This window comes from Centropristis striata, chromosome 8 (genome assembly GCF_030273125.1).
Source record: "Centropristis striata isolate RG_2023a ecotype Rhode Island chromosome 8, C.striata_1.0, whole genome shotgun sequence".
Lineage (NCBI taxonomy): Eukaryota > Metazoa > Chordata > Actinopteri > Perciformes > Serranidae > Centropristis > Centropristis striata.
In genome coordinates this window covers 20,887,639-20,913,045 of record NC_081524.1, presented here as the reverse complement: position 1 = coordinate 20,913,045, position 25,407 = coordinate 20,887,639, and the positions used below count along the sequence as shown (strand labels likewise).

At 39.9% G+C, this 25,407-nt stretch overlaps 2 protein-coding genes across 2 annotated transcripts in view; both read left to right on the top strand.

Annotated features, from left to right (window-relative positions):
• Positions 1–9,329: 9,329 nt before the first annotated feature.
• On the top strand, positions 9,330–17,868 carry meox2a (mesenchyme homeobox 2a). Its single transcript, XM_059338964.1, has 3 exons — positions 9,330–9,876; positions 14,386–14,558; positions 17,650–17,868. Exons 1-3 carry the CDS (start codon positions 9,330–9,332, stop codon positions 17,866–17,868), a joined length of 939 nt encoding a protein of 312 aa, XP_059194947.1.
• A 3,791-nt stretch (positions 17,869–21,659) lies between these two features.
• The window catches only part of agmo (alkylglycerol monooxygenase), a 76,105-nt gene continuing 72,357 nt past the window's right edge, over positions 21,660–25,407 (top strand). Inside the window, exons 1-2 of the mRNA XM_059339882.1 lie at positions 21,660–21,684; positions 24,211–24,596. Coding sequence (XP_059195865.1) covers positions 21,660–21,684; positions 24,211–24,596 — 411 coding nt within the window. The remainder of the gene's footprint in view (positions 21,685–24,210; positions 24,597–25,407) is intronic.

Here is a 25,407-nt window from a genome sequence, read left to right as displayed (position 1 = left end):
CTTTTCAGCCATCCTTAGGCAGTGGTGGTAAAAGTATTCAGGTCCTTTACTTTAGTAAAAGTACTAATACCACACTGTGAAATCACTCCACTACAAGTAAAAGTCCTGCATTCAAAACTGACTCAAGTAAAACCCACTTACATTGTTGTATACTACATATTCCAAATATATTATTGGATATTTTTTTATTTTAAGTACTTAATATACTGTTCTGAGGTTTCATTTTAAGAAAATGTCTTTAAATTTATTATGTTTTTTATGTTAAATCTCGACCTGAAAACTAACTAAAGCTGTCAGCTAAATATAGTGGAGTAAAAAGTACAACATCTGCATCAAAATATAGCGAAGTAGAAGTATAAAGTTACATAAAATGGAAATACTCAAGTAAAGTACAAGTACCTCAAAATGTACTTAAGTACAGTACTTAAGTAAATGTAGTTTTTTACCTTCCACCACTGGATTTAGGTGATTGAGGATTTTATTTGTCCACAATATTTCAAAATCACCCAAAGCATAAAACATAAACACCAATACCAGCAGATAATGGTAGATAATATCAGCCAACAGATATACCAATTTAAGCCCAAGTAAAGACATCACAAATCCCAATCCTGACTGCAAGAAATTATATTTATATATCACTAAATTGTTTCTCACAAGTACTTTGTGATGAGTTGAATTCAGTTCAGATATAAGTGTTGAACTCTGACACCAAGGGCCTGTCCCATAAAACATTACGATTTCAACTTATGCTGTTACTGTATGCATTTGCTTGATCAAACTGAATCTACTGAAAGTGTGTCAGACTAACTGAAATAAGCCTGACTTATTTGGTCAACTTGGTTCATGGAGCAGGCCCCATGCAGAGTCCAGGGTTCAGAGCATCTTACAGGTCTTACTTGAACAAAATACTTCTGTTAACAGAGACATTAGACTGTTTCTGTATTAACCCAGAACACAATCAAGTGCTGCCGGTGCCTCAACATAAAAAAGTTAAGTAATTCCGTAGTCATTTCAGAAGGATATTGTGGTGCAAGGTCTGATATTTTGGCCAAGAAGTAAATAAAATACTTTTTGCAGAGTGCACTGCAAATTATTTGGTTCTTACCAAGATAAAAAACAACAACTTAGATTTAGAAGTGTTACATAATTTATCTCTTTTTAAGAGTTAATTTCTTATTTTAAGTGTTCAACGTGCTCTCGATTGCCAGGTCCATTAACTAACAACTTTTCCTCATTATGTTGATAGAAAACTGAATCCAGGCGACTTTACGTTTCGTGCATTGCTGCTGCATATAAATATCATTTCTAGGAGACAAAGCCGCAAATTCAAACACTATCGCTGACCCTCCATGGTATAAGTTCATGACGACACTTTGCAGAAATCAAACTGATGGCGCTGAGTCTGAATTAAGTGTTAATGAGATTCCCCAGCCCCGACACATTGACTTAACATTAGTCAGAGAGCGGGCTGGTCCCCTGTACAGTAACCCAGTGGAATAAAATGCTTTGGGAATCATCCAGAAACTCCCAGGAACCTAAAGAGAGAAGGAAGCCGTAAAATCATAAAAGGTTGACTTCACTCTTCTGAATGATTCGCCTTATTGGAACAGCATGTTGAAGCCGGACCATCAGAGTGATGCAATATGGCCCGAGCTCAGCGAGCGGCCGGAGTGTTGTGGAGCAGGAAGTTTAGCGTGCGGGGTGGGTTTGGTTGGACGGTCGGTGGGCGGGCGGTCCAATCGCACAAATAAAAAATCACTAATGGTGCCGTTCACAAATTGAGAAGTCTGGAGTGGTTCCCCGCCTGGCACCCAATCCTTTTGAAGATGGCGTGGAGTGTGAAGGGGGCGAAGTGAAGGAGGGCGTTTACAAATTTAGTCTGGGAGGAAACGGGCTTAGCGCTGCCTGCGGCTGGCTGGAGCCGGTGCCGCAGCTTTTGGGGGTTTTTCTGGCGGTTGTACCCGGTCCAGATCTAAATGGAGGTTTTAGTGCTGCGACCCCGGGCTGTTTGAGGTGTGGTCTGACTCGGTGCGAGGCCCTGCAAAGCATCAACACACGTCTACTCAGGCTCCAATGCCTTCAAGCTGGAAGCGGAGGGGAACCATCGCACCAGGCAGCTCCAACCGCCCCCCCATTATAGATGATGATCTCACCCCGGCTGTCCACGGCCATTACAGACACAGAAAATGGCCACCTAAGAGCTGCACGCCTCGCTCGATGTGTTAAATGACTCTATTAGAGCGGGAAATCACCATGTGAGGACATCAAGATGTCGCCAGTGTCAGATGAAAGCTGCTATAGCTCTGAAACGTCCACTTTTTTTAGGCACAAATCTGCTCGTTTTTGACGTGGTGTTCATGTTAGTTTTAAATGTTTTACTTGAATATCATAATCAAAAAAGGGTCTGTACATGTACAGACCCTGAAGGTCTGGTACATGTACATGTATTTTTCTCTATTCACAGCAGATTAATTGAGGTAAAAATGACAACTCTTATACAAGCAAAATATGGTTTTAAAAAAGCAAAATGATCAATATTTTAAGAGAAGTTTCTAAACAGTGTTTACATGTAAAAATAAGACACAATTTGGAGAAGAAAAACTCATCCCACAACTTATTTTCCCCTCCTATTCAAACAGTAAATTGTTGAGTCTCGTGCAAATTGCAGAGGAGTAAACACACATGGTTCCGTCAGTCTCCGGCTGCATGAAGTTTGAAAATGCATTCAAAGCTGTCAACATTTCCCTTTATGCCTCCACGCTGTCCCTCCCCGAGCAGGCTGCTGTTCTCCTCATGTAATCGAGCTGTAAACGGAGACAACATTCACTGTCTCACGTCGTCATATATCACTGACATCCCTCTGTCGTCCAGCATGGACAATATTCCTGACAACTGCTGTAAATCTGCAGCTGAGGCCTGAAAGGAAACGAGCAGCGACGACAGTTTCCCCTCGCCGCCGCAGATGTTCATCTCAACACTGCAACACTGTCGCTGATAGTAGAAACACGTCTTTTATCTCTGAGTGCACGCTCACAGACCCAGCTATACTCACTTTATGAACAACCTCAAGTTTGTCATTCATTTTTGCTGCTTTGCATTTAAAACTGTTCAAATATTTCCTGTTAATACAACTTTTTTTGTGAAATAATTATTTCTATTTAATTAAAAAGCAACTCAAACATCACCTACTTGTAGGTAATGATATTTAAATGATATCCTGATATCATCTAATTTTCATGCCAGCAATTGTTTGATATAAGGGCAGACATCAGGTTATAAAAACAGTGGATTTATTATATAAAAAAGAGCCAAAATTCCACATTAAAGTCACTTTATGAAGAATCTCAAGTTTGTTTATTAATTTTGGCTGCTTTGTATTTATAACAGTTCAAATATTTTCTGCTAATTTAACTTTTTGGGTGAAATTATTATTTTTCTCTCATTAAAATGCAGCTCACAGATAAACTTTTGTCCTCAAACACATCACCGAGTGATTTTTTTCAAATGATAATTATGATGAAAAATGAACTCTAATTTTCATGCCAGCAATTGCTTAATAAGAGCAGACAACAGGTTACTAAAAAGGTAGATTTGTCATATAAAAAAGAGCCAAAAATCTACATTAGAGTAAAATAAAATCTGCTTTTAAAGGCTTTTAAAGCAGCTTTTGGCTTATTTGCCAGGGTGACATTATTCTGACCTTCTAATTTAGTATAAGTGTGGTTTCTAATTCTGATCTTACTGTACTTGGCTCCGTGCTTTCTATATCATGAGAGAGGCTCGCTGACTGTTATACGCTCTGAAATGTTTCCATATTAGCAAAAGAAGTCTAATAATGATTACACACACACTGGGTCTTTTTAAATGTTGGTGTTATAGCGAGAGGCTGAGAGCGACTTCAAAGCTTCCTGCTGCAGAGCGTATAACACATCAGGGCCTGGTAAAGTTAGACAAGTGAGAGCAGAGAGATTGGCAATAAAATGTTATCATACGCTTCTATACAGTACAACACCGTCAGAGCTATTTAAAAAAAAAAAAAAAGGTTCATTTTCTCATTTATAATTATCAGTCATGCTTCTTTTTTGCAAGTTTATCAAATGCAGTTTTATAAATGTAAAATTATTGGTTTGTGTTTTTACTTAAACCCCCTCTATGTAGCATTTATAAACAATATGAGAATTTCATGTATGTGGTTTGTAATACACTACATCTAGTTATAATATGAGGACATTTAAAGTGTCAGTAATTATAATTTCTACTATGAAGACATCATTTATATGACAGTGTATCTAGTTAATAAACATGTATATCTACTCAAATGAAACAATTTCCAAATGTTCATATTCTGCTTATTAATTCGAAGTATGAGGACTTCAATAAAAATCTTGTTTTTAAAAAATATATATTTTTGGAGCTTTTGAGGACTCCAGAGACACATTAATGCCCCTATGTATTAATCAAATTCAGTTTGTTTGTTTTTAAATATATAATCTTCACTGGTTCATGTTCTAACAGTCATTTCACAGTCTTAAAATTTTACTTTAACCCCCTTATTTAGCATTTATAAACGTGTAATATATGATTTATAACAGACTATATTGAAGTTGTTATATAAGGACATTTCATACTGGAAATTCTAACGTCTAATATGAAGACATAATTTATATAATTTTATCTGGGTTTTACAACATTAATTAGCAGTTTACAGCCACTGCAGATCGAGTTGTTTACAAATCCCTTAATAAGCATCTATATCTCAAAATATTGGGACTTAAAGTAAAGTGTTACTTTTTAAAAAAATGTTTTAGGAGACACATTAATACCTATATTTACTCTATTTAAATGCTGCAGTCTTGCTGCATTTGCTAAATGTTCTTATTCTGCGTAATGTGAAATATTAGTACTTAAAGTAAAGTGTTTGTATTTAAAGAGCTTTTAAGGTTTCCAGAGACACCTCTATTTACTAAACTAAACACAGGTTTTTAATGTAAAACCTTTCTGCATTTGCATATTGTTCATAGTCAGATATCGGGATTTAAAGTGTTAATGGTTTTTTTTTCTCATTATTATTTTTTTATTTTTTTATGTTTTTTTAGGTCGCTTTTCAGGACTCCAGAGACACATTAATGCCTCCATTCTCAAAACAAATGCGGGTTGCTCTATTATATATTGTAATACATAAGTGTATATAATATATTTTTAAATGTTTTATTAATATAAACTATTTGCTAACAATTATAACTTTTTATGTGTTTTCCTATATTCTCATTAATGAGCCTCAAATCTCTGGTGCCCACAGCTGTTTAATTAACACTCATATCTCACTCACAACTGACTAAATGTTCATTTTCTGCATATAAATGCAAAATATTCGGACTATAAAGTAAAGTGTCGCTGTTTGCTTCATGTTAAAGGAGCTTGCAATGACCTCTGCAACACCTTAACACTAATTTCCTGTATTATTATCTTTTAATTCAGCACTGCAAAAAGTCTATCGCTGCAGTAAAAGTAATCTTTGCTTGCATGTTGCATATCTTTCAAAGCATGCAGTTAATGAGCGTGTAAACTCGATGTGACACACAGGCTGAAGTGGTGGTTACATGTTTGTTTTGGTGACAGTGGCACTGAGCTGTGTTTGCTGTAATCCGTGCTGCCCGTGTGACTGACAGCCACAGGTTGAGCAGCAGGTCTACCTTCAGTTTCTGTCGACTGTGGTGAAAACGCAGCAGCGCCCTGACCTCGCCATCAGGAACACATGGACACCGGCGGCCTCTCCTCTCCACTCACTGCTTTTTATGAGCTACACCTACTCGCCGTCATAACCTCTTCACCCCTTTTTACTGTGCTCTTCACTTGACACGCCGACACATAAAACGTTTGACAAATATGTGCTTTCAGAGGCCAACGCAGGTAGTTTTAGAATTATGTCATCGATGGTTTGTGGCAAAATAATCAAAATACCTGCAAAATATGACCACTGTCAAGTCCAAATAAAATGTTTCCAGTTGGATTTTATTCAATTCAGAGTGGAAAAGAATCTGAAACAGCTTTTACACCATCATGGGACACTAAAACTCTTCACTAGACCTGAACTAATGACATTTATTTTTGGGTTAGCAGCTCTTAAAGGAGCCACCTTTATTCAGTGGTAGGGAGACAAACAATTTACAAACACGATGCACTAAGATTACAAAAAACACACAAATTAAATGATAAAATGTTCAACAGAATAACATTAAATTGATTTTATATGGAATTCCAAAATATCTAAAGTGGCCTAAATGACAAGGTGACCGCACGTTTTTTTTTTTTTTTTCACAATAAAAGTCCAGTACTGGCACAGTATGAGTGTAAGGAGGTATTCAAATCTTTTACTGAAGTAAAAGCACTAATACCACACTGTAAAAAAATTTAAAAAAAAAACCCACCTCTGTTACAAGTAAAATCCCTGCATTAAAAATGTTATATGAGTAAAAGTATGTCAGTATAATCAGGAAATCGTAGTAAAACTATTAAAAATAAAAGTACTCAATGCAGAAATATGTCCCATGTGGCTGTTATACTATTATATATTATATATACCATTGGATTATTGCCAGTCATGCATTAAAAATGACAAAAAGAACAATAATTAAAATAGTTGCCAGTTGATTTCTGTCAATCCACAAATTGATGAATCAATTTATCATTTCAGCCATGCCTGTATAAGCAGCTTAATTTCTAATAACCCTCGATATTTATCTGTATTTTTGTGAGAGAAAAAATATCAATTTAAGCTAAGTAAAAAAGTATAATATTTCCCTGTGAAATGTAGTGGAGTAGGAGTAAAAAGTGGCATTTAAGAACTCAAGTAAAGTACCTCAAATGTATGCAGAAGTGCAGTTTTAGAGTAAATGTACTTAGTTACATTCCTAAGTGAAAGCCACACACACATGCACACACACACTCCTTCACACAGTGGGGTATTCTGCCTCATACATGAGCCCAGGAGCCCACAGGCCATCAGTGCTGTGAGAGCAGCGACAGGATTGGAAACACGTGTGTATTAATACCTGCTCACTGAGCAAATATATAGCCCAGGCTAACCTGCTAATAGCCTTAATTTGTAAGGTAAACAGTAGAAGAGTTTGACACTCACTCACCTAAGGTGCCTTTCCTCTGCTGCGCTGCCTCTGCTGCCTGCCGAGGCTTTGGAGGGACTGGAGGGGAGGTGGTGGAGGTGGGGGGGCGGCAAAGTTACAGACTGCCTCCACCGTGATATCTGTTAAAGTCATTTTCTCTCAAAGAGGAATTAATTTCCTTTCTCAGGCGGCCCACAGCGCCTGTGGCACGGCCTGTGTCGTCCACCCGGATCCCCAGAGTGTGTGGACTTTATTGTGACTGTCCATCTGTAAAAACCTGCCTGAGTCTCGGAAACTCTGCAGCAGTTATACATTTCTAATATGTTTTATATATTATTTAAATCTGATGTGTGGGCGCTTTAAATCTCAGCCATACACACTGTATACACTATTAGTCACAATAATGCTTTGAATTTAGGGGAAAGATGGTATTTATCTTATACATATTAAATATTAATTTGAAATATCTTAATTATGTTTAATTGTATGTATTAAAGAACAGCCATATTTTAATTGCAAAAAGTAAAATCAGATTTTTATTTATTTTTTCCATTTAATCACTTAAACACCTGGATTATTTTGAATGATATATATTTAACTTGTGTGTCTGTATCTGATATTATTATTAAATGAGTTAGAAGGCAAATAAATCAGTTTTATTTGAGCTCATTATAATAAGAATAGGAATTAGAGAAGCAGAAACAAAGAGGACTTTCTTCTTTCTCTCCCGGCTGTTTACCAGCTTTTTACTCCTAGTTCACTTCTGGAAAATGACGCTTTTATGGCCAAAATGATTTAGCGGGACACTGATGTGAGGGCTGACAATGTGTGATGAGAGTGTTTGATGTACGCTGAGGTTGTAGGTGGTTAAAATATTTCATCTTATTCAAACTCATAAACCATTTCCGGGGATTTATTTCTAGTCACTCTTGACGCTGCAAGATATAATTTTCTGTCTGCGTGCACTTATTAAAAATAATGATAAAAATTGTCTAAAGAGTTTTGGTTCCATTGAAGATTATCATGTTTTTCTGCAACGCTGCAGTAATTAATGGTGATTTTAAAAGCTTGGAAACTGTTTCGAAACAAAGGATGTAATTTCAACTTTATGACCTCATATCGAAGGTCAAACTCGTGTCTGTGTTTTTAGATTTGACGATGTGAGGTGTTTCATTTCAAAATGAGATAAAAATCCTATGAAAGGGGAAAAAAAAGTCCTATAAAATGATTGGTTGCACTAAATTAAAATGAACTGTGGTTGTTTTTTGCTTTTTTTAAGAGTAGTAGGTTGTTAACCCTGCACTTCAATGAAAGTTTAGTTTGTGATGATTACGTGGAAATGGAGTCAGAGATAAAAGACAAAGTGGAAGCCTTCGCAGACAAACAACGTGCAAAAGGAAACCGTTAGAAGCAACGAGCGCCCGTGGCTTCTTCCACAACGCTAACAGTATTTTAAAGGGTCAGAACTGACAAAGACAGGGTGACACGCTGAGTTAACCCCTGACACCTCACCCCCCCAGCTCTCCACACTCCCACACCTCCCCATTACCCTCTCCCCTCTCCCCCAGCCCCACCCGTCAACCATTAAGGTTGTTTTCTTGCAGGAAAAAAAAAAGATGGCCACCGGAGGTCAGATCCAAGTCCAAAATAAATTGCCCTCTTTCCTGAGGCTCAGCCATTTTAATAGTACAGATTTATTGTGCTGTGCTTTTTGGAGGGTGATCATATGTATGTGGTCAGTAGCGCGTATGCAGTCTGTGACCCAGCCTCCCTCTCACGTTACACCCTATTTATAACATCCCCTTCGCCGGCTCCCCTCGTTCTGCAGTTCCTAGGAACCACCTCCTGCTTCCAGCCTCGAGCTCCAGTCCCCTATTCCTCCTGACATCTGAGAGGCTCTGCTGCAGCTTATCCTGGGCTAACTGTTTATCCTGTACAGCCTGGCAACTGGCCGCATGCTCCGGATTACCACAGGACACCCATTTCAAAACACACTTTGCTTTTTTGCTCTGACTCATCGAGAGTAGACTATTTGAGTTTTTTAACAGAAGGGAAAAGTTTTGGGATAGTCAAAGGAAAGAGAGAAGCATCTTGGATATGTGCTTGTGATCTTCTTTGTTTTTTTTCTTTGGTTGATTTAGTAACTTTACCTTCTTTTACTTGCCCTTCTCACTTTTCCTGGAGGGCCGTGTGTGTTTGCACACCATGGATCACACACTGTTCGGCTGCCTGCGGAGCCCCCACGCCCCGGCTCAGGCCCTGCATCCCGCCTTCACCCAGTCCCCCCTGACTCTGCACGGACGCTCGGACCACGTCTCCTACCCAGACCTGGCCTCTTCATCCTCCTCCTCCTCCACCTCCTCGCCCTCTCCCTGCATCATCTCCAGCTACGCGGTGGATGACGGCCTGTTTCCCGGGCAGCACCACCACCACCCTCACCGCGGCCACCTGCCCTCCCAGCAGCATCACCACCCGCCTCAGCACCATGCGTCTTGGCATATCCCACAGATGCCGTCACCTGGCGGGAATACACGCCACAACCTTTGCCACCCGCACTCATCCCACGACAATGGGCCCACGCCCCCAGACCTGGGCCACCCTGGTGGGCCCAGTATGTGCGCCAGCACCCCCAGTCTGGGCATCGGCAGCACCCCTACGGGGGCCTCCTGTGTGCCTGCAGACTTTGGCAGACAGACTCTGTCACCTGCTGAGGCCGAGAAGAGGAACGGCAAGAGGAAAAGTGACAGTTCAGGTAAGAGGAGCTGAGGTTTTTACTTTTAAAGCCACTTCTCTGATGGATTTTATTCCTTTAGTCTTTCTGCAAATAATCTGAATAAATAAGCTGATTGTAAAACTCTGCACAACAAAAGACCTAATGTAAAATTCTTTAGAGGCATTTCCAACTTCTCTTTGTTCAGTCTTAGATCATCACATACATTTCAGCATTTAAGAAATTCCAAGCAGCCCTCAAGAAAAACAAACATCTGTACTTGTCATTCCGAATCTTTCAACAGCACAGGACTGTTGAGATTTGTGCAGCTCCGATAGGAAAACAAAAAAGTGTCTGAGAAGCAGTTTGTAGGTGTCGGCTGACAGGCAGGGAGGCTGCTGCAGCGGGCGGACTGCGAGCGCCGAGCAAAGGCCACATCGTAGCTGTGTGGGCACATCTGACTGCTGCCATGTTTTGTTTTAAAAATCACATCTGGTTTGTTGCGACGCTCTTCAGAGGGCAGAAAATGAGGCACACAGTAAAGAATTAATGTCATGGATTGTAAAAGGCTACACCGGCGCCTCGCGCCACACTAAACACCCGGCAGACGGAGTGCTTTCAGCCTTTACTCTGCTCTGAATCTTGCAGTTAAAAAATCACAGCCAGGGTTAATGAAATAAAAGGGGAAAAAATGCAGATTGCTGATGTCAGTTTGAAGTATATGTGCACTGGTTGGGTGTAAAAATGATTTATTTCATCTATAAATAAATGCATCAAAATAATGTATATATTATTACCACAAGTAAACTCTTATTATGCCCTGATTACTTGTTGCTCATAATCACAATCATACAGATTTATAAAATGGATTTATATTCATATATACATGTATATGTATATATATATATATATATATATATATATTGTGTATAGTCCTGATCTGTATGATCTGTACAGTACCAGCACTGTGAGCCTTTATTCCACTTTTTTTGTTTTTATAAAAAAAAAGGAAAAAGTGTATCATTTAATTTGTGACTCTGCAACTTAAGGCGTGTGCAGGTGTTCTGACCTTCATCTTCAAAAACACCACACACTGGTCTGGGATTTTTAACAGACTGCATGCACAAATCTATATTAAAAGCTTAATAATATCCTTGAATGATATAACCTGTACATTAATAATAACATCGACACATTCTAACCAACAGAGAAAACAGAAACACATTTCTTGACACATTTATGAGCAAATCCCTCTTTTAGGACTGTACTTAATTAGGCTACACCTCCCTGATGACCTGCAGGACATTTCCAACCTGCAGTCGCCACAATAATCAATCACTGCATGACAAACTGCCGGGGTCGGGTCGCGGGAGTTCTCGCAGGGAACGTGATATTAGTGAGAGTTCTAAGTTTTCCAGGGAAAGTGTGCTCGCCGTTCGCCCTGTCCATTTGAGGATTGCGGGGCCCTCAGTGGCCGATCCTGCACCCTTTTAAAGGCCTCTTTGTATGCACGGCGTATCACCTGCACTTGACCACTGACTGATACTCCTGCATGTGATTAGATGCTGGTGGTCACCTCAGAGAGCGTCTATTCCCTCTGACAGGCCGGCTGTTGCTGCAGTTTAGAGTGTGAAATATAACAGGATTCTTGAGTGACTGTAATTAATAGTCAGTGTAACTGCGCTGGAAATATGTATTTATAATGATTAAGGTGATATATACTGTAACAAATACTTGAAAGAGCGGTTAAAGTTCACATAACTCAGTGGTTTCACAGGAGCTCCAGATGTCACAGTTAAATTAAGATTCCTGCAACAAAGAATATGCCAAAATTATGTAACACGCAGCCTTTCGAGAGCCCAGAAGGCTTAATTTCTTTTGTTTTATAGCTCTGTCTGAGTTTAAAGTCTTGTTATCCTCATGCAAAATATTGCGAAAGCATATTTAATCCACAAATTCAAATCACCGCCTCTTATTTCCGTTCCTCCTTCGTCAAATCATTTGGAAACCGAGCCTCCGTCTCCAAACCCCACTTCCCCTGTAACAATAGTTACTGCATACTCATTACATGTGCCGTGCATTCCCTCCACGCTAACACCAATCACGCTGATTATTGGGGCTAACTAGGTTGCTGACTCAATCAGCTGTCTAAATATCACACTGCTGCCAGTTGCATGAGATAGAGCCCCGATCAGGTTTCACCATCTGGACCAGAAAGTCGAGTGAAACCTGAATTCAGATACAGAAATAATAACAAAACCTGAGAGCTCATTTCCATTGCTAGGTTTAGCTCAAAAATGAAGCATCTCAACTTTCTGTGTCTAATACTCGGTTGTGATTGTTTCCTCAAGGAAGGCCGCGGGGTTGGCTAATGAGATGAGCTAGCTCCTTGGTATTTTGGGTGTCTGGTTTCTGCGGAACCTGCTCATTTTTTGTGGTCAAGCCGGAGAGTTTTAGCCCTATAGAGTGTCGGTTGGTGCACTTTACTGAGTTCATGGGTTATATTTGCATAGACTAATGCTGTCAAGGGAGTGGTCGTGCTTTAAAAAAGTTACTGGATTTTTTTGTGTGGAACAATAAAAGGTGCTTGAAGTCTTATTTTGTTGAGGCAGTGTTGTAAAAAAGGAGGAGTGAGGTGCTGGAGGCCTCTCTCTGGCAGACACTTTTTCCTAAAAGAAGCTGTAGAAAACATTGCGGATGTGTCGGTGCATTTTTCATTCTTGTGTGTGCCGCTGTGACATTATTTCACCAAAGGAAAATTGGAAAAAAAAAATCTCTGGAAGGAAAACAACTAACACGCAATTTAACATCACGAGACAAATCTACATTTTTCTGCCCATGCTTACTTTCATAAAGACATTATTTCTACGAGGGTCCTGCACTCCTGCACAGAGCTCAGTTCATTTGGGAACCCTAAATGACGTGCCCTGTCTGGGTGCTTGTATTTTTCTCATATTATTCCTCCTTTTTTGTGGAGAGATGAAAGTTACAGCGGGGACCTAATTGCTGTGGTGTAGTGGCTGTGTCATAAAAGCCCGCCGCTCGTTTTAACTCCAGGCCTGCTGGTCTGAAGCAGCTGGCTGTGTTATTCTTTTATTTCTCTTTACACAATGTCTGTGTTTACCAGAGAGAGAGAGCGGATAAATACGTCTGACGGTTCAATCAGCCACACGCTGTTTGGGAGCGCTCGCTTCGAAATTACAGGGAGGGAAACGACAAGGTCAAGGGGGAGCCGGACACAGGCTGCGGGTCAAGCAATCATCTGTTTCATTTCATAAAAATCATGTGGGAATTCTTGCAGTTTATATATTTGTTTGTCCTTGACTCTAAAATGGTGCAAGTGCCACACAAATATAACTTTTGTAGAGCAGTTTACCCCTCATCTTCTCTTCAGCCTCTCAAGGGAGTTATTTTAAACTGAAACTTGATTAGAAGGAAGATCCTCCTTCTGACAGAAAAACAGAAGCGACAGGGGTTCCCCTACCTCCCCCAAAAGTGGAAATCTTAGGTGAGGAGATAGTCTGACGTGGCTTCAGGCTGCGCCCCATTTGTGAGTCTGGCTCTGCGTCTCTGGCCTGCAGGACTATTTACAGTTTGGCTTGACGCAGGCCTGCTGGATTAACACACACTACAGAACAGGACCGCAGATGAATTAGCATGCAATCACTGCTGCCTTCAAGTGCAATGTGCAACTGAAGCGCGTCCAACAGAGAAACCACAAAAGGCTGCACACAATAGGAAAGTTATGGAGGGCAAATTAAGCGTGCGTGTTTACTTCGGAAAGTTTGTGAAAATAACAAAGCAAAAAAAATTTTCCAGGGTGATGAGCTGAAGTGGAGATGACACATGGAATGAGGAATTACTTCTGTTTTTCAAATGTGTATACCACATTAGTATTAGGAAAATGCATAATATTTTTGCAAGAACCGGCCTTGCATTTGGTGCTCAAATCTTTTTTTTTTTTTAAGACTAATGCATCATTATATTTCTCCTGCATTATCACTTTTGTTATGCATTGTTTTTCTTCTACAATTATTTTACAAATGTAGGAAATGTATTGTTAAACTGTGACTCTAAAATCTGCAAAAAAAATTTGAGTGAAAAGATGCAAAGCTGAAATTTGTAATAAAAATGAAAGAGGTCCTTTTGCTACCAAATGAGGAGCTGCCTGTGAGTTCTAAAGCAAAAAAGAAACCAGGAAATATATTTCATGTATCCTGCAAAGCAGCTTTGTTCCATATTTAAAGCATAAGGTTGTGGCAGCAGATTCCTTTAAGACAAATTAAAGCCATGTTGGCAGTATACAGGCCAGCTGCCACAGTCACACACACATGTGTCGCGGCCCGTGAGTCCTTCCAGCCACTTAAAGTGTTCATAAACAATGACTGAACAATAAAGTATGATTGACAGCTCCCATTGTTTCTCTTACCTCGCCTCCTTTTTTTCCCCGCAGACTCGCACCTGCCACATAACAATTCGCTTTATTTTTTTAAAACTTTTGTTGCATATAAATCTGAGTGGAACAGAAACCTGTGTGGTGTTTGGTTTCAGAGTCCCAGGACGGGAATTACAAGTCGGACGTGAGCAGCAAACCCAGGAAGGAGAGGACGGCGTTCACCAAGGAGCAGATCCGAGAGCTGGAGGCCGAGTTTGCCCACCACAACTACCTAACCAGACTAAGGCGCTACGAGATCGCCGTCAACCTCGACCTCACTGAAAGACAAGTATGTTCCTACCCACCGCAGCTTGTTTCCCCCTGGGTCCAGACATTATTGAACCCCCCATTAGCACATTAATGCCATGTTGTGAAAACAGAGGCGGCCTCGGGATGACGAGGAGGCTTTTCGGCTCGCTACTGTGTTTTTGTAACTCCGGTGCGAGGGGCTATTGTGCTCCAGATGTGGCTGTGTGACGGGACTATCATATTCCAGATGTTCCTGTCTATTCTTTCAAGCAGGCCACAGTCGAGGCAGGGAGACGGGCTGAAGGAAGTGCTGTCTAGCAAGTCACTTCCTCTCTCCCACTACCCCGGCCTGTACGCACAAATTGGTCTCCGAGCGTGGGCTGGCTGCTGTAAAATGCAGGCATATGAAATAAATAACAGGAGACAAATGGTTGGGGGAAGGAAACGGCACACAGTCTGTTGTTCTCTGACACCCGTTTGGAAGCTGTAAGTCACACTTAGTTGACACCTTGCCAGTGATACTTTGCAGTGTGATACAGTGTGGATTGAATGTAAAGAACAGACACGTACAGAGCTTCAATCAGGCTGCCACTCAGATGTAAATCATAACTTAAGATCCTACAGATATGCATGTTTGAGCCTCACAGATTGTGTGTTTGAGAAGATTTATGAAGCCGAACTAAGAAGTATAAAGACTGCAAAATACAAACTACAAATACATTCAAACTTAAAAAAAACTAACTAATACTCTTTCTCAATTTGGATATTTTGTCTTTAAAAAAAACAAAACAGGCATAACATCAACAATGGCTCCATCCCATTTAGTCCTGCTTTTAATTGCACATGCTGGTTCTTACACCTAACACCTAAATGAAAAAGAGCCATCACATATGAAAACCACAAAAAGTTGGGAATCTGTGTAAAACGTGAATAAAAACAGAATGCAGCAAATTCAGAAAACAAAACTTTCCCAGTTTTAGCATTAAATATCTTGTCTTCATATGGTATCGCATTGCACCGCTGCATACATTGCATTCTGTTTTCATTGCTTTTTTTCAGTGTTTTGTTCAGTAGACTGTCCTCATGACAGACATTTACAACCCCAATTTTTTTTTTTTAAATTGGGGTTGTAAATGTCTGTCATGAGGACAGTCTACAGGCATTAAATGTCTAAACAAATTGTTTTATAAATCAGTGGTATCTCAGGGATTAAAAGCATTTTGTTGCAGCTGAAAAACGTCAGTAATGTTGCCAGCTTCACTTCCCACTTGGGCTACCAATGCTAAAAATGTCTAGTATGCAGCCAGAGTACTGTGTCAGAGCTTCAGATAAAAGTGTCCATCTAAGGAATTCTTCCCAGTGAATAAAAATGTCCGCAAGTGTTCTTTAAGGGCCTCTCACAGTAATGCGAGCAGTAAACCTGTACTGTTGCATTTAAGTTCTTACACGAGCGACTGGAAACTGTGACAGAAAAAGTGATAAATGTATCAAAAATCCTGTAAGTAATCCTCTGCTTTTGCTTCATATTACAAAGGTGTAAAAAACTTTGAAGGAGTACTTCTAAATACCACCCTGTCAGGCAAAAAACCCCATTAGCTCCACAGAACCAGCGAGCACAGAGTTTGCCATCGTAATTCCACTTCAGCCTTTTCCCAGACTGCTGCAATTAATCTTTTTGTGCCTCGAGGCAGCATAAAATGTGCATGAAATTTCTCCAGCTCATGGAGCATAAGTTGTGTGTGACCCCGATTTTTGTCAGGGAAAATATACAGCAGGAGATAGTGAGGTAAATATTGGCAATAAAAACAGTTGGCGGCAGCACTTGATTTATGCTGCACGAGCTGTTTGGAGAAATCTGATGGATGCTTTATGTCTTTGTGGGCCGTGATACACCTGGAATACTTTCAAAGATGGCAGAGGTGTAGCTGCAGGGCCGAACGTTTTAGAAAAGCGTGGGAGAGGGAAAAAATACAATTTTGAGGTGAACATTTCACATGTGTAAACATCTGGATTGAAACCCATCAAAATTTGGTTGAAACATGTCTAATGTCTAATGTCTTTAAGCCTCTAAATTACATATGAATACTGTTCAAAAGGCATTTAAATGATTATATTTCAGTAGGAAGTAGGTCACACTGAAATAAAGTCATTAAATGCTGTAAAAACAACTGCTATGAGTAACCCGGATGCCACCTTTTGAACAAATTTAGCCCCCTTTTAACCAAGATGTCTGGACATCTTTTAATTTAAAAACCAGAGCACACAAATTCAGTGCTTTTTTTGTTATTTTAAGCATGTATTTGGTTATGTTTCATGCTGTAAAAGCGAAGGAGCTGAGCGTCTGATTATTGCTCCCTAAATGCTTAAACCAGCAGTGTATCTGCAGAACCTCTCAAATGCACGTTGAGTCTGATGTGACGTGTTGTGATTTAACTGTGAGCGTCACTATCGGTGTAATGTCACACAGGGCAGGTACGGTGCTGCTGAGTGAGTCTAAACAGAGTGTGTGAGTGTGTGTGCACGTCAGCCCTGAGGATCACATGTTTGCTTTTGACATTAGAGCCTGGCATATATAAATGATCCTGCTGGACTCTCGGCCCTCTCTGCTGCGCTCAGAAAAGGCTTGTAAAGAATCCGAGGTGATACTCAGCACGGCGTACGGCCCTGACGTTTAAGACAAACGTTTGTGCTGTCAACTAACTTCCTGACCATGTGACCGCCCGGTCCCCTCGGAATGACACTCCCCAAAAATAAACGCACCCCACCCTGCGTGACATTAGTGAGCCCCCCTCCTCCTCCTCCTCCCCCTCCTCTCCCTCCCTTTAGGCGCATGTGTCGACACTCAGGGGGCCTCTGCTGCTACTTGACGTGTAAACCGTTTTAAGCAACAGCTTAATCATCAATCTGAGGGACGTAAATATGGTCGAGGCTGTTGAGTCAGGGAAAAACAGGTAGACGCCAAGTGGCAGATGGAACAGTACATCCACATATAATTGCTGCTGTGGAAATAGCTGCAAAACTTTTAAAGAAAGTTGCTGTCGAGCTTCCGAGCGGCGTCTGGTTTTGTGACTGTTTGTGCTCTCCGTAACGGCAATTAATTTGACATTTTTCTGTCTGCTGTGCACCCGTAGGTGAAGGTGTGGTTCCAGAACAGGAGGATGAAGTGGAAAAGAGTGAAGGGCGGCCAGCAGGGGGCGGCGGCTCGAGAGAAAGAACTGGTCAATGTGAAAAAGGGGACGTTGCTGCCGTCAGAGTTCTCTGGCATCGCGGCGCTCCACCACTCGACGGACTCCTTGGCCAATGAGGACAGTCACGACAGCGACCAGAGCTCCGAGCATGCTCATTTATGATGCACACACACACACACACACACACCACCACCACCACCACCCGTCCCCGCCCCCCCTCAGAGGACAGGCCCTGGACCGTCCTTAGAAGGACTGCTGTTTGCTGATTCGCCATCGTCATACAACGATGCTAAATAAGTGTACAAATATACAGAGGTGTGGTGAATAATGCAGCCATCATGCAGGCAAAATGTAAATTTCAAGAACTGAGCACATAAAGGAGAATGTTGACATATTTCAATAAACGCCATTGGTTAAAAAAATCGAACAATAATATAAATGTGATGTTTCGGCTTACACAAATTCACTGAATATTGCTATATTTTGGAAATCCTACTTAGTCAAACCGTTGTAAACATTCCATGGTGTGTGCTTCGAGAGAAGCAGGCTTTGATTTGCACTGTTCAACATACAGTCTGCACCTCAGTCAGTTTCTACTGTACAAAATGTAAATTACGATGTAATTGAGTTATTGATCAAATCAAGTGCCAGGAAATCAAATTTGCCTAGCTAATATAAATGATCTGTAAATAATTCTCTGTATTGTCTTACCTTAACTATAATTTTATACCCACTCTATTCAGCTCACGCCGTAATAAACACTGACAGTTCTTTAGTCAACACTTTTCTGATGACATTTTGTAAACAAATCTGAAACCTGAAATAAGTATTTTATTAAATCCTTTCAGGGACAACTGCAGATCAAATAAAATTTAACCAGTGGTAAATGGAATCCAGTATGATTCAGTAACTTTTTTTCTTTCCATCTGTGCAGCCGTTCATCCATATGTGTGTTGCATGAAGTGAAGCTGAAATGAATTAAACATTGCACAGAGTGTAGAAAGCTGGTGATGGGGGTGCATGCTAAATTCACCTTAGCCTCGGGGCAAGGTCAGGACTCCTGCCAAGACTCGGAGAGAGAACCCGCAAAGGATCAGATTCTGTTACAAAATCCAGTTGAAAATAATTTCTTGACTTGATCTCATCTTTCACCACATTGTGATTGTGCATTCTAATTTCTTGAGGAGGAACCTCACACGGCATGTGAAGTTTTTAATTTTCTTTTTCTTTCCCCTCCCCCCAAAAGCAAACCACAGGATGAATGTGATCTTTCTCTTTTGTGCATTGCAACTGAAATTCACACTGAAAGCCTTAAATAATCCAACATATGTACAAAATCAACCTAGTTACCACTGACTATAAATTAACTTATACACATGTTTCAGACACAGAACACTCACCTCCAAATATGGACTTCACCAGCAACTGCCCACCAACTCCTTTTATCTGTTCAATTAAAAAAACAAGGAAAAGTAAGCACATGAGCCTAAAATCTTAAATACATCAATCTAATTTAATTTGTAGAGAGAGAGACAGCAGTCCTTCTTTAACCTTTGACCTACAGGCATCAGAGCCTGGTGGATTAAAGCTGTATACAAGAAAAACCTGGCTGTGGTCTCTGTATTTATGATCCCCAAGTCATTAGTTTCAGCATTTTCTGGTGAAATGTGCCAAAAATATAGGCATGACTATGTATATATGACAGTACTAATATTAAATGATATGTGGACACAATAAGATACAGCTATGCTATCATGAATGTACTATTTTTAACCCCTTACCTACTGTACCTTTAAACTGTCCTGGAATCGAAGCAAAGAGCAATGAGCTGCGTAACCAGGCCTCATATCTTTATTGTACCTGCTCCGGCTAATCTTCAGAGATAATGTCATGGCCCCACTTGCTTTATGGTCAGTTTCACCGAAATCCTTTGACCTGTCTTACAAAAGACATCATATAAAAATTGTCAATATGTTATTGGATTATTATTGTTATTATGATTATGATTATTATTATTATTATTATTATTGATGCATTATTGAAGCAGTGTTTTAATATTCAAGCCCATTTTAGGACTACAAAACACAAAGGAGTGACTGTGTGATGGATAGCTGGCAAAGTGGGCTGCAGGAAACTGCAAAACATACAAAGAGCTCTAACCACAAACTTTGCAAGATAAAGCATCACGGAGCGGGGTTACTAGTATCAGCATAACCTTGACCCCTGACACAGAGAAGTCTTAACAGCAGTGTCCCAGGACCACTCGTCTCTTTACCTGCACAAGACCCTGATCTTTAAAGTGGGCAAACGTTGGATTTACAACTTCCAAGTCCATTACATGATGCAAACATTATTTTTCTCAAAGGCATTGTAAAAGAGACGTGCAAATCCAGAGATACACTTTTTTCCCTTTTTTTTTTACCTCACAACCAACACAAAATGACTTGTTCTACAATTAGAATTTTTTTTTTCACTTGGTCTGATTTGGAAAGTCGAGAAGATCTGTATGATTCATTCATGTTAATCTAATTATGCTAAACCAGAAGTAGCTTGGGCCGTTGGAAGGCTCTAGTGCATTTGCTATGTGAGCCCCATAGAAGATCAGGAGAGGAACACCTCATAGGAATGAACAACACTGTATCAAGTTCTTTTTATACATCCACCCAGCCACACACTGACCACACCCTCTGCAAGCTCAGCAAGCCACCACTGTTCAACATGCTGTTTGAGTTAGCACAAGGCCTCTACTTGCCAGTCATCAAAGCTAAAGCTAATGCTAACCAGGCTTCACATGTCCACAAACACGACTTGGCGAAGAAGTCAACTAATATGGTAACTATTTCACAGATCGGCATCTTCGGTATATTCTCTCTCGCCACCACCAATGTAGGTATAGTTGATGTATACATATTAAACAATCTACATGTGAAATTTTATTCATGTACATGGAGATTTACATGTCTAATTACAATACGAAAGTAATTGATGAGAGAAAGTAGTAAGAACACTTGGGCGACGATCTTAAAAAATCTGTATTTTTTTCTGTACAGTATTTTACTGTGAAGGTCGGGGTGTGTTGATAACGATGTTTGATAATGGTGATATTTATTTGGCTTACCCAGAAACATCTAATTTCCCCAGAAAAACCTCCATTTTTTTACAGCAAGGAGATGAAGGTGTCCGATGTGGGATACAATTCGTGCACGGCTAGTTCATTGGCGTTAGCGTCCTTTAGCTGACTCTGGTAAACCCGAGGCTAACGTACACGGTTAAGACGATATACGGTTTGAAAGATAAAAAGTTAGACTCTAGTTTCACACCACTTAATTAATTGGAAACATATAACATAACATAACATACATTAGCTAAGTTGACTATTGCAAGCACTGGCTGCCTCCTCAGTTACAAACCATAACATTAAACTGGCATCAGTTGAGTATACTCATCTCTGGTGGTTAATAGTATAGTATTAGCTAACAACTGGCATGTTGCAATTAATGACAGTAGATGTCTTGGCCTACATGACTTTCATTAGTCCGGTTATTAAAACGGGAGAGTGTCTATGTTCCCCGGGTCCTATGTTCCCCTCTTTGTATGAGACTGGGGAAAGATAGGACCCTTTTCCCCGACTTTTCCCAAAAATGGTCATATGTTCCCTGGTCTGTTACTTTTTTCACCATTACTGCCAAATTCCATGGCAAATAGTCCTATGTAGGCCTACGGGCTGTTTGACGCGCGTATGCAAAAAGGCCTAGACAAGAAAAGATTAGGTCAGGGGTGGCAAACCTGCAGGTCTCCAGCTAACCCTAACCCTAACCCTAACCCTGCAACAGTGGGGAACATAGGACCCTTTTTCAGAAAAAGGGTCCTATGTTCCCCGGTATGTATTGCTACAGGGGAACATAGGACCCTTTTTGGGAAAAACGGGAACATAGGTCTCGGGAAACATAGGGATGACCCCATTAAAACCATATGGAGGTATGCTATAACTTGTATGAGGACTTTTTCATCATACATGATGCATCATAGCTTTTTGCGCATTGGTGGGGCCCCATGTTGTGCAGAATGTGCCCTTTTTATATTTTTTGCCGCTGCCCTTCAAAGAGTCTGAGTCCGCCACTGGGTTTCAGCACATTTTTTAGACAGCTAGCCTAGCCCTTGTAATGGCAATTTCTTAGAAAGTTTTTTAAACTGTCACTCAAGTGATAGGAACCAATCTGGTGTTTCTGGCGCGTGTCAACTGTTCCGCAATATGAAATGAATCACAGCTTTACTCATGGATATGTTTATTTTCTCTGCTTTTATTTTGTCGAGCAAAGAAATCCACAACATCCATGTCAACTTATCACATGTCTGTAAACTGTGACGCTCCTCATCACTTCCACCAGACAAGGAAACATTCCCTCCTGTCCTATATAATCACAAATCTCCCCCCATTCACAAAGTATTTGCCAAATATATACAAACAATTAATAAATGAATCTAACAAAAATAATGACCTGCTAGTCATATGAGTTTACACATTATACTATATAGAATTTTCTGAGTATCTAAATTAAATTAACTAACATTTACCAGAACATTTAAGTTCTTACCAATAAAAAAAAAAACATGATTTAAATGGTCTTACAGCCTCCTTCCAGCACCACTACAGCTTGATAATTAACACGTTGAAGGCTATCTCATTTTTTGAATCTCACTGATTCAGGGGGTTGTGCTGAACTAGGCTACTCCTTGGTCTTGAGCAGTTGAAACAAGTGGAATCTCCAGAAAGTTGCACCAACAAAAATAACGCCTAGTTCACGGTCTTAATGCACAGATATCAATCTTCTTCTGTAACTTTATCGCTTTAGGGAATCTAAAACTGACTCCAGCTGCTTACAGGCAATCAACAAACAAACTCACAATACTTGTAATATTGAATATTTTATTTTGTCATATATGCAATGGTGGAATATTACAAGTATATTTACCGAAGAGCATCTCCACTTTAAGTAGTTTTATACTTTGACTCTTTTCAGGGTCAAACATTGTCCTTTTTACTCCACTACATTTGTCTGAAAGCTTTCAGATCACAGTTTTTAACCCCTTCTCGTCCAGTGAAAACTACAAATATGCATCTCCTAACTGAATATTGGGTTGTTTTAATGAGTATAGAAAGTTCTCCTTTTTACGCTAATTTAACTCTTTGAAAACCCCCTCTGGATCAGCTGGAAAATGCATCATCACAAGGCAGACCCCATGAAGAGTTGACTCTTTTTTCTTTTCCTTTTGAACATTACCATTACTGTCTCATAACATAACAAGCCAAGGGCTCAATCAACAAACAATGTGCAAATAGTTGACTCCTTAGAGACATGTGGTCCTCACAGGACAGTGATGATCTCAGGGACTTTAATGCATTTGTTTTGCAATTAAAAATGAATCCAGCTGCTTACAGAAACTATAAGTAAAAGTACTAATACCACACTGTGAAATTACTTCACTACAAGTAAAAGTCCTGTATTCAAAACTTACTTGAGTAAAGGTACAAAAGTGCAACCATCAAAATGTACTTAAAGTATCAAAAGTTATGCAGAATGGCCCCACTCAGATCGTTATATATTCCAAATATATTATTAGATTATTATTATGCATTAATGTAAGCAGCCTAATATTTAATCTCCCTAAAAAGTAACTAAAGCTGGCAGCTAAATGAAGTGGAGTGAAAAGTACAATGTTTGCCTCTAAAATGAGGTGAAGTAGAAGTATAAAGTTACATAAAAAAGAAATACTCAAGTACTCAAAATTGTACTTATGTAAATGTACTTTAGTTATATTCCGCCACTGGTAGAGATCATCTACAAACAAACTCACAAGGCAAACCACACCAGCCACATGCTGTCATGGCTGATATCCAATCAGTATATAAAACATGAAAAATGCAAATATAAGTAAAAATGCAGACCTTTAAATAATAAACAATAATAAAATCCTGGCTTCGGCCCTGTTAGAGTACACCTCAAACACATCTTAGGCCTACATTACAAACAGCAAATACCCTATCATTATATATAGTACTGGTCAAAAGTCTTATGCAGGTGTGAAAAAATGTCTTGAAGAATTGATGCTGGTTTGAAGGCAAAGAGTGGTCACACAAAATATTGATTTGATTTAGGTTTTTCTTCTGTTAACTCTATTTTTGAAAGCGTTCTTATTTTACAGCATTTTTTCCACACCTGCCTTAGACTTGTGCACAGTACTGATTATCAGAACATTTATTATTACTATTATTATTATTATTATTATTGTTATTATTATTATTGATGCATTTATGTAAGCAGTGCCCAACTTTGACCTACAAAACAGCACACAAAGGGGTGATTGTATGAATAGATAGCAAAGTGGGCTGCAGGAAACTCTGCAAAACATCCATAAACTCTCGCGAGACAAAGCGTCACAGAGCGGGATTACTACAAGTATCACCATGACCACATTTAACCTCGCCTCTTATAAACGAATCAGGAGTTACTGTAAAGGTGAATGGTGACAGTAAACGGGCATCCTGCAGCTTTAAACGGCCAAGCTGTCCTGTGAGAGAGGTTTCCTCATCAGCTGTCTCCGTTTCGCAACTGACTGACCTACTTAACTTGCAGGAGAATAACAAGGTTGTCAAGCGGAGACTAGAGGAATTCGATTCAACGAAGGAACGCCCCCTTTTCCTGGGAGCTGCTGTAAACACCTGCACAGGTAACACGGACTCATCTGGAGCAGCGCGGTTCGGTCTGCAGATGGCTGAAGCGGTGGATCTCGGCTCGGTTGTCTCGGGGGTCCGGTCCATGTTTTTCATGCTCACACCGAATGAAACGGCCTTTCAGAAAGTGGAAGAAGTTCCTCAGTATGTGCAGCAGGTGGGTACAGCCTCGGTCTCACTCAACTCCGTTGACATGTGGTGGGATTTGTTGAGTAAAAAAAGTCAAACGAGTTCCCCTGAAACGCCTCGGGTGACCTCTGAGAGACGGCCTGACAGGAAAATACCATAGACTGTATAAAATAAAATAGAAAATACTGTAGAAAACACTCAACAGTGGCGGTTCTAGACCAATTTTACTGTGGGGGCCAAGGAGGGGCCAGTGTTTAATCAGAGGGGCACATTAAAAATCATCATAATTGATATGTAAGCATTCAAAACCTTTATTCTAGCTAAAAGTCTCATATTTGGAAGAACTACATTGATTGAAGCAATGAGACTTACCAACATTAACAGCTATTTTTGTACGACAATGACATTTCTCTTTTTTTTTTTGCACAATCACTTTTTTTATTTTGAAAGTACAGTACAATAATCTTTATATTTGGCTTTTGTTGCACAATTAAACTATTATACAATGTACACATTATGGGTTCCTTTTGTGTACAATGAGATATTGTTTGAACAAAAAATAGGTAAGAGTTTTTCCGCCGTTCATCGTTATAAATTTATCATTTTATTATTAATTTGACACAGGGGCCACAGCAGGGGCCAAGGGCTTCTTCACAGGGGCAGTGGCTCCTGTAGGGCATTCATAAGAAACGTAAAGCACAGAATTGAAAAGTTGCTTAAAAGTAATTCTCAAATCAACTAGAGCTGCAAAGATAAGTCGATCACTTGATTTATTAGAATTTTCCCCTTCTTTTAATATATAATCTGGTAATTAATAGTCATTAAAAGTTATTTTGTAG